The sequence below is a fragment of the Lepisosteus platostomus genome, chromosome 19, assembly GCF_059453375.1.
Source record: "Lepisosteus platostomus isolate fLepPlt1 chromosome 19, fLepPlt1.hap1, whole genome shotgun sequence".
Lineage (NCBI taxonomy): Eukaryota > Metazoa > Chordata > Actinopteri > Semionotiformes > Lepisosteidae > Lepisosteus > Lepisosteus platostomus.
Window position 1 is genome coordinate 4,869,279 of NC_142629.1, and position 16,562 is coordinate 4,885,840.

General features: G+C 39.3%; 2 protein-coding genes across 9 annotated transcripts in view; one reads left to right on the forward strand and one right to left on the reverse strand.

Moving 5' to 3' along the window:
• Nucleotides 1–82: 82 nt before the first annotated feature.
• Nucleotides 83–3,209, reverse strand: dexi (Dexi homolog (mouse)). The gene is made up of 2 exons (XM_088612285.1): nt 2,186–3,209; nt 83–1,422 (listed from the first exon to the last, which is right to left on the reverse strand). Exon 1 carries the CDS (start codon nt 2,625–2,627, stop codon nt 2,358–2,360), a length of 270 nt encoding a protein of 89 aa, XP_088468411.1. The 5' UTR covers nt 2,628–3,209; the 3' UTR covers nt 83–1,422; nt 2,186–2,357.
• A 245-nt stretch (nt 3,210–3,454) lies between these two features.
• Nucleotides 3,455–16,562, forward strand: part of clec16a (C-type lectin domain containing 16A) — a 54,158-nt gene continuing 41,050 nt past the window's right edge. For 4 of the 8 annotated variants that reach the window (XM_088613081.1, XM_088613083.1, XM_088613087.1 and 1 more), the window contains exons 1-10: nt 3,455–3,724; nt 4,455–4,583; nt 5,946–6,079; nt 6,255–6,403; nt 7,977–8,082; nt 10,323–10,446; nt 11,648–11,822; nt 11,983–12,057; nt 13,185–13,235; nt 13,609–13,722. In XM_088613081.1, the coding sequence (XP_088469207.1) occupies nt 3,648–3,724; nt 4,455–4,583; nt 5,946–6,079; nt 6,255–6,403; nt 7,977–8,082; nt 10,323–10,446; nt 11,648–11,822; nt 11,983–12,057; nt 13,185–13,235; nt 13,609–13,722 (1,134 nt within the window). In that variant the 5' untranslated portion in view covers nt 3,455–3,647. Of the gene's footprint in view, nt 3,725–4,454; nt 4,584–5,945; nt 6,080–6,254; nt 9,639–10,322; nt 10,447–11,647; nt 11,823–11,982; nt 12,058–13,184; nt 13,236–13,608; nt 13,723–16,562 lie in introns of those variants that run through there. The other 4 variants (XM_088613082.1, XM_088613085.1, XM_088613086.1 and 1 more) reach the window with 3 other exon arrangements.

Below are 16,562 nucleotides of genomic sequence, written 5' to 3' on the forward strand. Positions count from 1 at the left end.
AAGGTTCTGTCCCTTTTGCAATCTTTGATTAAAAAACTGTTAGAACTCAAGAGTAAGATTAATCCTAGAAGAATTCACTTGCTGTGTTCATTCATCTTTTATTTAGCATCTTTTATTTATTTAACGACTTAAAATGAGACATCAGTCAACGTATAGGTTATAAGAAAAGTGCTATTCCATTTGAGGGTTCAGTGACAAAAATACCTGGAGAAAAAAGTAAGAGCATTTTTGAGAGCGAGAGATTTGAGAGCAGAAAACTATATATAGAATAAACTCTTCAAACATAAGCATTTAGTGTTCTCCCATATGTCCGAAAAAAAACTGTTTTTGACCATATCTTCTTGTCATGATTGGACAGCTTAGTATTTAACATAGCTTTTGAAACTTACATGGTTGTAACACTGTAGAATTCTGCATGCCAACAGATAAAGATCAAGATTTATAAACCAGCTTTGGTTATTTTTCCATGTGAAAAACTTGCCAAATTTAAAGCTCAAAAGATGCTGGTGTTCATACCACCAAGATGTGTGGGATACGTCACAGAGTTTCCGGTGAGAAGGTCATTATTTTTTAGTTTATGTACTTCAGTCCTGTCCTGAAATGTTCTATCTTTTACAGTGATTTTCTGCTTCCTAGGTACCAACTTCACCAAACCTTTAATTCAACAGTAATTCATGAGGCCAAAGACTTTACATTCCCCCTCGAAACTCTCTTCGACATCCCCCACATTTTGTAAGAGACTTACCCAGAACAGTTTCAGAAAACTCTGAAAGGTGTGCACTGAGATATTATACCTGGCCAGTGTGCACTTTACGTCTGGAAAAAGTGCAATCTAAGCAGGTAAGACCCAAAGGGGAAATTAAAACAGAATCCCTATGTAATGAAAATCTGCTGCCAATGCGATAAAAATGCTGTGTCAGAAAGACCATGAGAATCAATACTAAACCCAGTAATAAAGGAAAACAATATGCTATATATATATAATGAAGCAGCCATTTGATTGCTTTTTCCTATAATGTACGTTCATATCCCATCACTCCATCATAAAGAGTATTTCTGACCTTATGCCACAGCGGAGTACAGTACATTTATTCAGATTTTATTTGGACTTAATAAATGTACTGTACTGTATGCGATTGGGCTGCCATTAATAACGTGAACATGGTGAAGGGGGTGCAAACTGCATCACAAAAATCGGTGATACGCATGTTCAACACTGGCTGGAATTCTCCAGCTTTGCAGACAGAAGGGTGATAAAGCGCATCGGTGTCACGTTGGCTGCCTGTATTGCTTTTGTGTTCCATAGTGCGATACTACTGAATTAGACTGTCCAAGCAGTTCGTATATCCAAGGCAACAGCATCGAGGAGACAGGTCACATCCAGCTCCTTAGGTAGGGCCAGTCTCTGTGAGTATGGTGACCCTGCAGAGAGGGAGAACAGACAGATTGTATCACTTTAGCTTAAAAGAAAGAAAACTCCCTTGGGTCTGAGGTTATCAGATTATGTTCTTCTTCACAAAAAACCCATGATGTGGCAAATTTAACCAAAAGACAAGGACACAAAATTAGTAATTTGGTACATGATACGTTATATCTGGATATGTAAGTTCTGAGGGTTAATAATCCATTTTCTACCACTTCTGCTGAGTCACTGATGACAAAGTTCTCAGTTCTGCATCTCAACTCAATCACATGACAAATCAAAAGGAATATGAGCAACTTGATACACAGCAATTTGCTGGCAACACAGGGGCATGAACTAGGAGCACTAAGGTGACAAACTGGGGTCACTGGTCAGCGTTTAGTATAAGGAATCTGTTGGACGTAATATACCTTTCAAACGAGTGAATTTGTGGTGTTCACTCTACGGAGAAACCAAATATCCGAAAGCTAAATGACTCATCCTTAGCGTATTTTACTTCAATTGGACAAGCTTGATTTTCTCCTGACATATCCAAGCCATCCATTATGCAGCTGCTGAACGTTTTGAGGCTTGAGCAATGTTATTTTCGTCCCTAGGGGATGAGTACTTCCCACCTAACTCACAGCAACACAAACACTGGTATGGTTACATCCAGTGCCTACACTGGGTCTTGTTATAGTCAGCAACGTCACGTGTATCTGAAACAAGAAAAGCAAATGCATTTGCTTGACTTCTAAGACAGGCGATGTTTAAGCAACTTACTCTTTAAGACTCAGTCCTCGATGATTGCTCCTCATCTCAGGACTCCTGCGCGCCATGATCTCGGAGACATAAGACCCTCTCCGGGTCCGGCACACCTGATCGATACACACCGTAGTCTTTTCCGCCGGAAATACTGTAGTACGAAAACCCTGCAAATGGGCCTTTGCGGAATTCAGTCCAGGTATCCGTCGAAGACGTCCATTTCTGTGTCGGTGTCGTAAGGAACTGAACCCGGGTCGGAGAGCACTCCTAGGTCTACCAGCGCTTGGTCCATATCCTCCGGCAGGAAAACGATCCCAACATTGAGGACTATGTACTCCATTAAGAAAGCATAGTACAGGATCAAAACGTTCACGAAAAACAGGCCGAGATAAAACATATAGGGAAGCTCATTAAATAGCGATTCCACCGAATCTAGCTGAGCATAAACCGAGAGGCTCATAGAATCGCCAACGAGCGTGCTTACAGCCAGACACTGACGGAGAAGGAAGGCAGCCCCACCTCTGTGGTCGGCAAAGATTTACACCGCTCACTGCAGGCATCAGATGGAGGAGTCATTGGAGAGTCCATAGCACTGTCTGCAGTACGACACCGTAGTAACTCCCTTCAAAAAAAACAAACGAATGACCCCAAAGCAGCGTTGATCTTGTTGAAGCATAGGTGAAGGGACAGAATCGATGCAGATGGCACTGGCAGTAGCGCAGACCCTGTCGTTTCACCGAGGTTTTCCACTCTTAAAAGTCCGAATGAACGGCGATTCAATCAAAAACTGCGATTTCAAACCGTTTTACACCACTGCATCCAGACGTACCATCACAAATTAAAACTGCCCCCCCACAGGATCATTTACGATTTGTGTTACTTTAATCTACAAACGTTTTAGAGTAAAAAAGAGACGTTAAACTGCACTGTTTATTAAATAATCTCTCTTTTCAGACGACTTCATCAATTTCTATTATTATGGTATCGTCAACGCTGCCTCTGCGGGACTTTTGGAAGCCTGAGTTCTGCAGGATTAATCTATCATTGGTCAGTTGCTCTCAATGCAATATTCTGATTGGCCAATGTAGCTTTCATTCTTGGACCTCCCGCCTCTCTGCTGTTATTTTCATGAAAAATCAAGCGTCGCTTACAATTAAACGTAGCAGCACCTTCACGTCACCCTCATGTGACGACGCACCGCCGGAAGCTGTAGTTTGTGAAAAGCTACTGCTACGCTTTGTGAAGGCGCCAGCGACACTTACAAAAACTACAAATTCCATGGTGCTTAGTGGGGGCAACCCGGATGTACCTGTTCCAGCTCTTTAGTCGTTCGTCTGAAGTGTTAGGGGAGGTTTAGTGTTTGCTGTTATTTCCGAATGTTGATGTGTTGTTTATTTTTTTCTGGCTTCGTTTGCTTTGACAGTGGTGGTTATGGACTGATTTGAGAACCCTACGCATAACGCACATTAACAACAAGACGATGTTCGGCCGGTCTCGAAGCTGGGTGGGAGGTGGTCAGGGAAAATCGAAAAGCATTCACTCTTTGGATCATCTGAAGTAAGTGGCAGCTTCAGTTTCCGAGTGTTCATAGTTCCTTTCCTTACAATATCCAGCTGCTTCGTTTGAAGTTGTAGGAGGGATCGCCGTATTTAACCGTAGTGCATTTTATTGTAATGTATATTTCTGAAATAAGTTACAGGTGTCTGTAGCTGATCTTCCCTCGCCTTAGCTATCGGTGACTTGATCAAATTCCTTGCTGTTTACGTTTATATTTACACTTATATTTACCCGTCTTAAGCTCAGTACCAATGCTGAGTCTGGTTACATTGTGTAAAGCTCTGCTCTATTTGCCTTATTTGATTAATATTTATATTTTGCTAAGTAAGAAAGGCGATACACTGCTGTGTGTTTTTAAAATCCAATGTCAGCCTGCGGAGGAATAAAGTGACGAGTCAATAGTGTTAATGTTTGTTTATCTTAAGCGTTGCTCCTTTTCAAGTTATGTTTTGAATACTTTCTAGTATCTGTCTATTTGTATGAGTAAACATTGAGTTAAAAAAGCTAAATTTGTAACATAACTTTAAGTCCCTAAACACTAACCCGAGTAACACACTTGCATGTAGTGATAGATGCCTTTTCCCGTTTTATTTAGAGCACCTCGAGATGATTTAATGAATATAAAATATCTATATATTTTAAAGGCATTTGTTTTTCTGCCATGCAAATCTTTCTTTCCCTGTAGTCTTCTGTTTACATCTTTTTGCACATTGTTCTGTCTCTTGCTCAGGTATATGTACCATGTCCTAACTAAGAACACGACAGTGACTGATCACAACAGGAACCTGCTTGTGGAAACGATTCGGTCTATTACTGAAATTCTTATCTGGGGAGATCAGAATGACAGCTCTGTGTTCGAGTAAGTTTTCTAAGCAGACTGCTTAAGTTATTTTCTATACTCAGAAAACTGAGTGATGGGCTGAAGCATAGCTTCAGCTTTTAGACATGAAAAAAGAAAAGGAACAGTGCTTTCTCAAACTTGTCTACTTGCATCTTTTTTTATTTTACAAAGTTATTTTTTCCCCTCTGTTTGCCGGAGGTAGTTTAATAATAATAATAAACTTTATTTTATATAGCGACTTTAAAGGTGGCTTCTCAAAGCGCTTTACAGGATGACAATAACAATAAATAAGAAGACTACAACAATAAATAAGAAGATTTCACAAGATAGGACACAATTATAATTACAACAATACAACAATAACAATAGAGGAGACCGTGGAAGGTGGTATTAAGAAGAGCAGAGGGGTGAAGAATGGAGCCAGTTCAGTAAGGCTTTTCTGAAGAAGAAGGTTTTGAGTCTGGATTTGAAGGAGTTTAGAGAAGGTGACTCTCTAATATCCTTGGGCAAAGAGTTCCAGAGCTTGGGGGCATAGCAGGAGAAGGCCCCGTCGCCCATACAATGTAGACGGGCTTGGGGGACAGTAAGGAGGGCAGAATTTGAAGAGCGGAGGTTGCGAGGCGGGGAGTAGGGCGATAAAAGTTCAGACAGGTATTGAGGTGCCAAGCCATGTAAAGCCTTATAGGTGAGCATGAGGATTTACAAACGTTTCAAAGCTTTCTTTCATTTTTAAAATGTTTTTGATTGACCTTTTTCAACCTTTTGTTCATTTGGTGGGTGGAGAAGCATTTTATAAAATACTAGCCACAATCCTATTTCATGTTACACGGGGAGGGAACTTAGGAACAATATTCTAAGTGAAGAGCATCTAACTTATTTGCATTTTCAAATAGACTAGTTTGCAAATATTTAAAGCCTGTTGCCTTCAGTGTTGCAAATTCAATTGAAGGTTGTGTAAAAATGTCCTATTGTTTTCACATTCTTTGTGATGTTCTCCATAATTTTGTCTTTTTCCGACACTTTCAAGTTGGATTTTGTTAGATTTGCATGTTGTTGTTGTATTTTAGTGAGATCTGTGCCTTTTGTTTCAGATTTGCTTTGTTTTCCACCAAAACCCCTCAAAATATTCTTCTAATACTCAATTTTAAAATTGCAACTTCTGTGAATTTACAACCTCTTTTGTGCTTTTCATCCTATTGTAGTGTATGAGCTTATTGGTTGTCATAACTGTTTATTGTATACAGCATATTGTGAGTGTCATTACATTCAATGGTATTATTTTCACATTTCTTCAAGGAAAAAAATCTATTTGCAACTAGTTAAACTTTCTCTTTGTCACAATTTCATATCCTCCGTTTTGATTATATTTTTCTTTTTCAGTTTCTTTTTGGAGAAGAATATGTTTGCCTTCTTTCTGAATATCCTCCGACAGAAGTCTGGCCGTTATGTGTGTGTTCAGCTCCTTCAGACACTGAATATACTTTTTGAAAATATAAGCCACGAGACGTCTCTTTGTAAGTATGGCTTAAAAATAAATCTTCCCTGATATGGCGGAGTATAAAAAAGCTTCCATAAATGGGAAATTCTCAACTATCTATTGTCAGCAGTGTTTAAACATTTTAGACTCTTTCTTGTGAATGCATGATGTAACTTTTGGTGTGTATGCTTTTTGTATATTTTTCTGTTTAGATTACCTCTTGTCCAACAACCATGTCAACTCCATTATTGTCCATAAGTTTGATTTTTCTGATGAGGAGATTATGGCTTATTATATCTCCTTCTTGAAGACCCTGTCCCTGAAACTCAATAACCACACCGTGCACTTCTTCTATAATGAGGTAAGAGGCCAAGCAGGGTAACTGCAATGAAACACCATCACTGGGAGAGACTGAAAATGCAAGGAGGGAAAAAAAGCTCATTCTAAAGTTAAGTAATGCTAACTTAGTAATAAGATGTAATGAAATCAGTAATTTCAGTAATGAAAATATTTGTAGTTTATGTCCTGTTTAGGATTCCAGTTTGTGGGGCTTTACTAAACTAAAGTTTTGGCTGAGGATAAAATCTAAATTGGAGTGGAAGTGGATACAGTTTATGCCACTGATATTCAAACACAAGGCTATTAGAACTGTTGAACTGCCGACGGGGGGGATACTGGTTACTTGTTCCTGTACTGTAAAGACATCAGATTAAGACATTAAGAAAACACTTAAGCTGGTAATATTCACGTGAAAACGTTTATTGTTGGTGGTGAATCGTGTTATAATGCACACAAAGCAGGGAGAGCATTTGGCTGACTTTTTGCATTTATGCGTTGTCACCTTGACCTTTTTTTTTTGTGCATGTAGACTCTACAGGTTTTCCTGTGCTGAGTTGAGCTGGCCAAGGCTTTCTGCACAGGACAGTGTTGCCATAACTGAAGTGTTTGTTTTTGCTCCTTGGCTGTCTGACTAACTGAGCTGCTGCCGGTGCCTGTGTATCGGGTGAAGTTATTGGTGTACTGTAAATGGCTGCACTTAGATATTGGTCTTTATCCTGTGGCACCACCGGCAGCTGCTAGTGATGCTGGGAATAAAGAGAAACTGGATGCAAGTTTTACTCGAAAAGAGATGTGTGCTGCAGGCTGCGGACTCCTTTTGAAGTGCTCAAAGAGGGAACCTGCTTGTTCTATTACCGTACCTAACAGCGGTTTTCCAGTTTCTGGAAGGGCAGAACCCTTCATGCATGGTCCTATTTGCTTCGCCTTTTGGATGCAACCAGCATTTCCTTAATGTCAGGTGAACCTATAAGTGTGAGAATTGTACGTCTTTCCAGCTGTAGAGTTGCTGTAAAATTCTGAATTGCTTTGCATGCCCAATAAGACTCATTTTCCTTGTAATCTTTCTGATGATTGAAGCTGGATTATATCGTATGCACAGTGATATAATATTAATACTGTTTAACCTCATGCTCAATTCATTGTGGTGATGCATTGCTGAAGTGTTAGGAGCTATACTGTGCCTTAGCTGAAGGAGAAGTGTTTGTGGTTTCAGTTGCAGTACCATTAAAAGCTGCCTAGATGGCGCCTTGCACAAAGGAACTTTCATTTTACAAGCTTTAACACAATTCCCCGCGATATACAGTAATGTTTCGGTGCAGCTTTGCATGTAAGGGAGCCGCCGCATGCAGTTAATAAAATCACAGTAGGTCTACATGTGCATTAATAAGTCCAAAACGCTTCCAAAATGGAAAAACTTCAAGGGTACAATTTAGTCTGAGGGTGGAGGGGTTTTAAAGTTGTAATAGTAAGAGTTCCTTTTTGTAGTGGGAATGTTGAGGACAGCAAATCTAGCCTGCGGCACATTTCTTTCTGAGTTTCTCTTGCTGTCCAGTGTGTGCTTGTTTATCCCCAGTCTCTGTCTCCCATACTTCCAGCACACTAATGATTTTGCCCTGTACACGGAGGCCATTAAATTTTTCAACCACCCAGAGAGCATGGTGAGAATTGCTGTCAGGACAATCACCCTTAACGTTTACAAAGGTGAGTCCAGGACCCTCAAATGCTAATTTTTGAATGCCCTCCACCTGCTGCTGCTTTCTCCTCCTCCTCTTCTTCCTTGCTCTTCTTTTTGAAGCTCTCAAACTGGTGTGTGAGCCCTTGTGCCTCAGTGATAAAGAGGTAATCCATTCTCATTTTACAGGGTTTCACTCGGTTTTTTTAAAATATTTCCCGAGTGGGGGGTAAAGTGATGAAAAGAACGACTTGGCTGAATTGGGATGCCCAGGATAGCAGTCCACCCCATTGCCTGTCGAGGGAAGGGAGCGATATCTAATGTTTTATTGTCGGTTTACCATTTTCTAGAAAAACACCTGTGTTGTTTAATCAACTTCATGATGTGGTAAAAAAAGAACAAGTAATGCATGTTCTGTGAGTTACAGTGTAACACTGTCAGTACACAACTAACATAATTATATTGACTAACATGATACCATTTCATGCAAACATTCACAAGCAGATTTGTTCTCTATCACATAGTTATTGAGTAAGACAGGAAGGTATTAGGGTCAGCTCTTCTGGTTTAAGTCATTTTCACAGGCAAATAATAGTGCGTTATTTGACTTTAGATACTGAGCAGAATATAAATAGATAAGTGCATCTTTTTAGCCTAGCTTAGCCTTAATTGAAAAAAAAATTACAGAGACTGTGTCAGTGATGTCTTGTACTTTAAATGCCAGAATACTCAAAGATTTCATTCATAAAATGCCAGAAAATGTTTTTAAAAATTGGGTGACAGTATGTTCTGTTGTTACACTGTACCTGTTTTCCATGTCATTACTAATCATAACAATGAAAATGTGAGAGTGGTATTCAGCACTGGGATGTGTCCCTTTTTTGACTCTTGTATAAACCTTTGTTGTGTTTTATGTGCCTTTATCTTATTTCACAAAATGTTTGTCATTTACCAAAGCTAGACATATTCCAATATTCTATTCTGGACAGTTGAGCTGTGATCTGTAATAGTTACAATTTATATATATAATGTAATGAGATATGTCTCTAGGCAGAAGTGCTGATTAGTTTCATAGTAGCTAAGCATATGCAATCTTCCAGCAGTCTCAGTCTTTTCATTCTGTCAATGATTTGGGGTTTTAAAAATTCATCTTAAATAGCAGAACCTTAGTTGTTTTTTTTAGTATGGGCCTTACATTTTTAAATGTGGTAAAGATCTTGTTTTCGAAAGTGGCCCACCCCCAAAACACAGCTTTAATCAATTTGCATACTTAATCAATGAAGTGCATTGGGAAAATTGAGAAATTTCATGTGTCCAGTGTGAGCTGGAGGGGCGTATAAGTAACGGAGTGAAATACATCCGGAACAGTGCAGGTTGTCATTAACCCTGAAGACGCTTCGTCCTTTAATGTGTGTTGGCTGATTTCTTGTTCCAGCTGCCTCTGGCTCTTTTCTCTCTGCCCTTAGTAAGGATAGCACCCCAATAGGAAGATGCTTCAGTGGCTCAGTCCCTAATCCTATTAACTCAGTATCTGTTCTTGTTCCTCTCTCAACGGTGATTCCCGTGTGCCTTAATCCAGTGTCATGTAAGTTGGCCAAACTTGGAACTCTTCAACATTTTTTGTTGTTTTCTGTGCTGCATGCCTTTTTTTGTTGATGCAGTATTTAATATGTCAAATCAGATACCGTTTAGAGCACGACAAGCATAAGAAATGCCATTTTCTTCAGAGCCGAGTAAGTTCGGCACAATATGGGCCAAAGCCTTCGGTACTTCTAAAGATCAAAAAGTCTTTCTGTTCTCTTTGAGCAGTGTTAGATATTTTTGAAGCACCTGTATATCTGGTGCTTGATATTGGAGATCCCTTGGTGTGGAGAGGAACTGTAAATCCTAGACTCATGAAGGTTCCCCTTCTGGTTGTATATGAGCTCTTACGGAGCTAAGTCTCTGCCTGCCACTGGATACACTGATCCTGTTTCCAGCCTGCCAGCGTCCGCTTTGTAGTTTGATGTGTCCAGCCTCATGTTTATATCTCGTCATTTTCGTGCAACCCAGCATGAGGTTTAGTGATTGCAGAATAGAACTTCCCCTAAATTCCTGAAAAACACCTGTAGATTTAGCTAGTGTCATTACCGAGTCCTTGTGGCAAACGTCCTCGAGCAGGTTTTTAGTTTTCTTAATCAAGCCCTAAATCTCTGTTTGCTGCAATCTGTGCTCGTTGTGGACTGGTTAAAAACGCCGTGTGTAACTGGATTATTGTTCCTCTGCCCAGTGGATAATCAGCACATGCTTCACTACATCCGAGACAAGACCGCGGTCCCCTACTTCTCCAACCTGGTGTGGTTCATTGGCAGCCATGTGATCGAGCTGGACAAGTGTGTGCAGACCGATGAAGAGTAAGAAAATAAACCTAGATGGGCCCAGTGGCTTCCTTTCATTTATAACCTTTGTCCTCTTCATATAATCTCTCAAAACTCCAGATTGTACTGTTGGACTGATAAGAACAGCATAAGTGCAGTTTTGGGTGTCACCTCTAGCCAGCAGCCATATCACCCTGCAACTCACAACTGGCAACTTACTGAAGCTAAGCAGGTGTGAGCCTGGTCAGTACCTGGATGGGAGACCTCCTGGGAAAAACTAAGGTTGCTGCTGGAAGAGGCGTTAATGGGGCCAGTTAGTGATCTGTGTGGGTCCTAATGCCCCAGTGTAGTGACGGGGATACTATACTATAAACAGGCGCCGTCCTTCGGATGAGACGTAAAACCGAGGTCCTGACTCTCTGTGGTCATTAAAAATCCCAGGGCGTTTCTCGAAAAGAGTAGGGGTGTAACCCCGGCATCCTGGCCAAATTTCCCCATCGGCCTTTATCAATCATGGCCTCCTAACAATCCCCCTCTATAAATTGGCTTCATTACTCTGCTCTCCTCCCCACTGAGAGCTGGTGTGTGGTGAGCGTTCTGGCGCTCTATGGCTGCCGTCGCATCATCCAGGTGGGGCTGCACATTGGTGGTGGTGGAGGGGATCCCCATTACCTGTAAAGCACTTTGAGTGGAGTGTCCAGAATTATTAATTATCTCTTTTTGTTTGCTACTAAAGGCAATATTTGCTCATATATCTCTTTAGAGTGCGAACCGAGGATTTTCATGATGCCCACTAGATGTCAGTGTTACCACTGAAATGATTTCTGTTCCCTTTTCAAATCTGGGCAATGGATTGATATGTTATAAAAGAATACTTTGAAAGCAAAGCGTAATCATTTGTTCTTAACGGGTGATTTATTTATCAGTGGAGATGCAGGGCAAGAAACTGAATGGGGAAGGTGATTTTGTTAGCCTTATTTTATTGGTTAGTTGTTCAGTCTGCCAGAAATGCACAGGGAATTTTTTAGTTTTGTTTCACTGCAGTGTGTTTTAAAGACCTGTGTCTATAGGCCAAATCTGAAGAGCAGGCTGGCAGCTGCTGAAGCATTGTGATTATGTCTATCCTTCAGTACATGTGCAGATTTATATTCCTGAATGTATGTTTGCTTATATATGTAATTTATATTGCAAATTGCCTGTTTGCTGGACAGTTCCAAATGACTATTTTTGTCCTCAGGCACAGGAATAGAGGAAAGCTCAGTGACCTTGTAGCGGAGCACCTAGACCACCTACACTATCTTAATGACATCTTGATCATAAACTGCGAGTTCCTGAACGACGTGTTGACAGACCACCTGCTCAACAGACTTTTTCTGCCTCTGTACGTCTACTCGCTGGTTAATCACGAGCAGGTAGGCGACATGGTCTCTTTGCGTGCAAGGCACTTTGATCTTGTTTGATGTGTTTCATTTACGAGAAAAGTTGGGTATACTGCCTGTGTTCCACAGTCTCTGGGTAGCAGAGACGTGACAGAAATGTAATATTATTGTGTGATCATCTCATGGTGTCTAGGCCAAGCCTCTCCCATTGGTATCCAGACACGCCCCCTGTCCTTTTCTTCATCTCTCAACAAAACAGCTCTCACAGGTGAATGCTGGCATTATTTCACACTTGCTTTGTTGGTTTCATTGTTTGGTGCTATGTTCTTCTTCCAACACATCAATTACTTGTAGCTGCTTTTATATATTATTTTTAAAACTTTATACCCCAGGACCTTTCTGAACGTCTAGTCTTAGTCTTATTTAATACAGTGCAGTAATTCGGTATTCAGAAAGATTTCAGTGTGTGCAGAGGTGCAGAAATAAAATTGCAATACGTGATGCAAATATGACCCGTTTGCGTTTATTGACTTACATCACATTTAAGATTTGATGTTGATATTAAATTGAATGTACACCACAGCTCATGATATTCGCTTTTCTATATATAACGGGAGTCGTCTGTTAATAGCTGAAAAAACAGAATTTTTTATTGCAATCAATTTACTCTTGATTTATTCGTTTCAGAATTCTGGGGGGTTAAAATTATTTTGTGAATCTCATGGACACAAATATGCCAGTCACTTTTGTGTTGCCAAATTGTTTTACAGGCTTTCCTTGGAATCCTTGTTAAGTCTGTTGATTCGTTATTTAGATTATTTTAAAAATACCGGGGTATAAATTGTTTTAAAATATCTTCAATAGTTTGTCAATGTTGTTCTTTTAGTAGTGTTGGGATCGACCACTCAATTTTTTAACTTTGAACCAGTAATGTAAGAAAGTATAGATATCATTAAGGGTCTTTATGTACAATACTAGGCATTTGAAGTTCAGTTGCACATATTTCCTTTTATTGTATTGAAAGCGTACTGTCTTCAGTGGTGCATGCTTTGCCAGTATTTGTATGTGGCTACAGATGTTTCTGATTTTGTTCAGCTTTCCACCAGCATGAAAATATTTTTTTTTTTTTAGACAGGTACTTTTATGAACCACAGCATATGGCAACTTGGCAATAGCAATGCAAAAAAGCAGCTGTTAAGACATTGTAGTGCAGCATAAGTGGGTTTCTGTTTGAGCCGGGGAGGCATCCCAAACTTTATTCCTGGTGTTAAGCTTGGTCATTACAGTCCACTGTGCTGTCAGTGTTTTTGCGCTAAAGCTTAGCTCGCACGACGTGTAGTGAGGAAGAAGGAAAAAAAGACGTGTAAAATGACTTCAGTTCATCTTGTCTTTCAGTCAGAAGATCGAAAGATAAGCCCCCAGGTGTCTCTGTACCTCCTGTCACAGGTACTTTGAAATTTTCATTATTCTTGTTCGTGAAAGTCAGTGTCTTTATAGATCTACCCACAATTATGTTTACCTGTCTGAAATGTAATTAAGTGAAAACCCTATATTTACTCCATTCATGCCCATGCAGGTCTCAACTTTAATATAAATAAGCCTCTGTTCATAGCTGTTATACAACTGGAACTAGTGCATGCCTGTGTTTTAAGTACACTTAAATTATGGGCCTAGCTAAATTGGTCCAGTTCTCATGATGCCCATAATATAATCTAAATATAGTATTAAAGTAACATGACTAACTTTAATATTTTATATTCTCTCTATATTTTTGTAAATATGGATAGACACAAGAAAATGCTACTTATTTGTCTTGTAGGTGTTTCTTATAATACACTACCAACCACTGGTCAGTTCCTTGGCTGATGTCATTCTGAACGGTGATCTGTCAGTGTTCTCGGTCCAAGCAGAGCAAGCTGCGCAAAAGAGCTGTGTGAGTAACTGGATCCCCACAATTCTCTCTTCTCTAATAAAGCTTTCCAAATTAAATGAGCTTTTCCTAATGGCTGAAGGTATTTTCCAAATGCAACTCAGTTGACGTAAAATGTGTGGGTTCTAATCAGCTACTGACTGGTCAGCAAGTTACTGCTGTTTAAATGCAAGCAGTCATGTTCTGTGGATTATATGTGATTTGTGTTCAAGGATGTCAATTTGTTGTACTTTGTAACATTATTTTGATGATGCAAATGCAATTCAAAATGAAAAAACGTAATCTCATTATTTCAGGTGGGTAGCTGCGTCAGCATGCGTAGGCTACAAAGGAACAAGTAATAGGTTTATTCCGTGCTGGGAAAAAAAAAAAGAAAGAAAATACGTTTTCAACGTTTGAGCTCACACCTGAAGAAGGCTCCACGGCCGAAATGTTGTTTTCTTTCTTCTTTTTTCAGCATGGAATAAACCTATTAGTTAATCTTATTATTGTTTGACCCACTATATATGGAGTCAACTATGAGTTTAATTCAATCTCAATTATTAGGCAGTGGAGTATACAGTATACGCTTATATACAAAGTATTGGAAACGGTAGTGACCAGAAATAAACGAAACAATAAACAAATAACTGTATTTTGTGTTCGATTCTAGTTATCTTTCAATTGTACAACTCAAAAATAAATTGGGAGATAATGCACTTTAATTATACTTAATTCTGCACTATCAGAAGGCAGCTGTTAACAGCATTGAAATCAAATCTTTTCTACTATATGCTTACCATTGATTTTTTTTTTTTTACGGACCTTTTTGCGAATATTTCTTTAGATAGCTTACAATGGGTTTTCCAGACATCTTCATGACAGCAATGACACAAATGTATTTTGATTGCTTCTATGTCTGCAAATTACATATTCAAATGGAGATCAAGAACAGCTTATCGAATTCAGAGTCACGATGGCCCGGAGCATTTCCTGGGAAACAATGGGTGCAAGGCCGGATACTCCCGGGACAGGATGCCAGTTCATCGCATGACATGCACAGACGTGCACACAATCACACCAGGGCAAATTTGATTAAGAATTTGATGTATGAACATAGACAGGCTTCTGTAAAATGATTATTAGAGATCATTTTGCATGCATGAGTTCTCCACAAGATGTGGACAGACAGATCAACACTAGAACAAAGCCCCCCTTTAGTACATAACTAGAGAATCATCTGAAACAGTTTTAGAAAAGAGTTCAGGCCAACCTAACTATATTAACTTACTGTTTTTTTTTCTCCTTTTCATTAGCTTAAATGGATTCATAGGAAAAGTTTTAGTTCATATTGAGAGATTAATGTTTGTTAGTAAAATATTTTAAAGCATTTTCATTATTATTGTTTTTAGTAGTAGTTATTTTTCTTGAGAGAATGAATCACTATTGAAATGTTAAATTAATTAATTCAAAATACTTAAGTGGTTTCAAGCGCTTTGTGAAGCTCCTTTTGCTTGTAGCATTGCAGAAATCAGACTGGACTCTAAATTGAGTTTTATAGGGGAAAATATCCCTCATCATTAGTCTGTATTTCCCCTAAGAAGGCTAGGTGTCACTAAAGACTAAAGTGTAAAGTTTGGAAATGTGTGAGTGCTGTGGGTTTATAGGAGGGAGCCTGGCTCGGTGATACTCAAGTGTGACGATTTACTAACGAGAAAGTTCTCTCTCTCCTTCATTGTGCATATAGGCTACAGGTCACTGCTAGCCCTCTTGTTGTTCTGTCAGTACTGTGTTAAGCAACAGAACCAACAGGCTGCACAAGAGACCTGTTCTTAAGGGCTGTCAGATTTTGAATGACTTCCCTGAACTTTTATTTTAGTCTTTTTTTCATCTTTTTTTCTACAAATTCAGACAAAGGCACTTTTTTTACCTTAGAATGTTTTTTTTTGACCAATAAGACGTCTAAAAGAGTTAGAAATGTATTTATGTAAATCACTTTAATTTTTCAAGCTGTGTGTTTTCTGACATTTTCACTGGTGATGTGAGCAGTTGCGTTTAGACAAATACTTCTTTGAAGTGACAATCAGCCCAGACAGTGTGAAGGACTCAGTACAGTATGTGGGAGTTTGTGAAAGCTGTGGGTTGGTTGTTATAGACATGTTTCTTTGTTTTTCTTGTTTTTTTTTTCAGCAGGCAGTTGATTTTTATTTTGTTAGACCTATTCCCTAAATTACTTTAAATCCGAATTAACACAAACTTTAAAACATGGATTTGAGATTGAAATGGGACACTAAACTTTACTGCCCCCTACTGGAATGTACAATTATTTTGCAGGTGAAAATAACAGCTTTCCTGCCTTTTCACTTTTTCAGTGTCATCATAACCTCTCTCACCAGATTTCCAGTAAGAAAGTTGTGAAAGAATTGTTCTGTGATAGAAGAACTTCTTCACGTTATTTGTGAGACTTTGAGAACTTGTCTTAGATTGCAGGAGTCATGTTTATTAGTGACCACACATGTATGAAATTGACTCTTCTCCTTGGGCAGATGTATCTCTAACAAGGATGTCACTGGGTTCTTGTATGTTTTCAGTGATTTATCACTGCAACATGTTATTCTAAAGTATACAGATATGCTCTTCTGCGTGGTGCATTGATTTGACCAACATGGTATCTGTGTTCTCTTTGTTTGAACGCAAGATGAAGGTGTTTGTAGTCAGGGTTGCTAATTAAAGTAGAAGCACGTGGCAATGTGTTTCTGAGAAACTGTATCCCCTCTGCTTATTGTAAATGCCGAGCTCAGCTGTGTATGATATGGCGTGAAACAGGCTTTCTTCCTTTTTCTATTGCAGCTGCTCCTACAGAA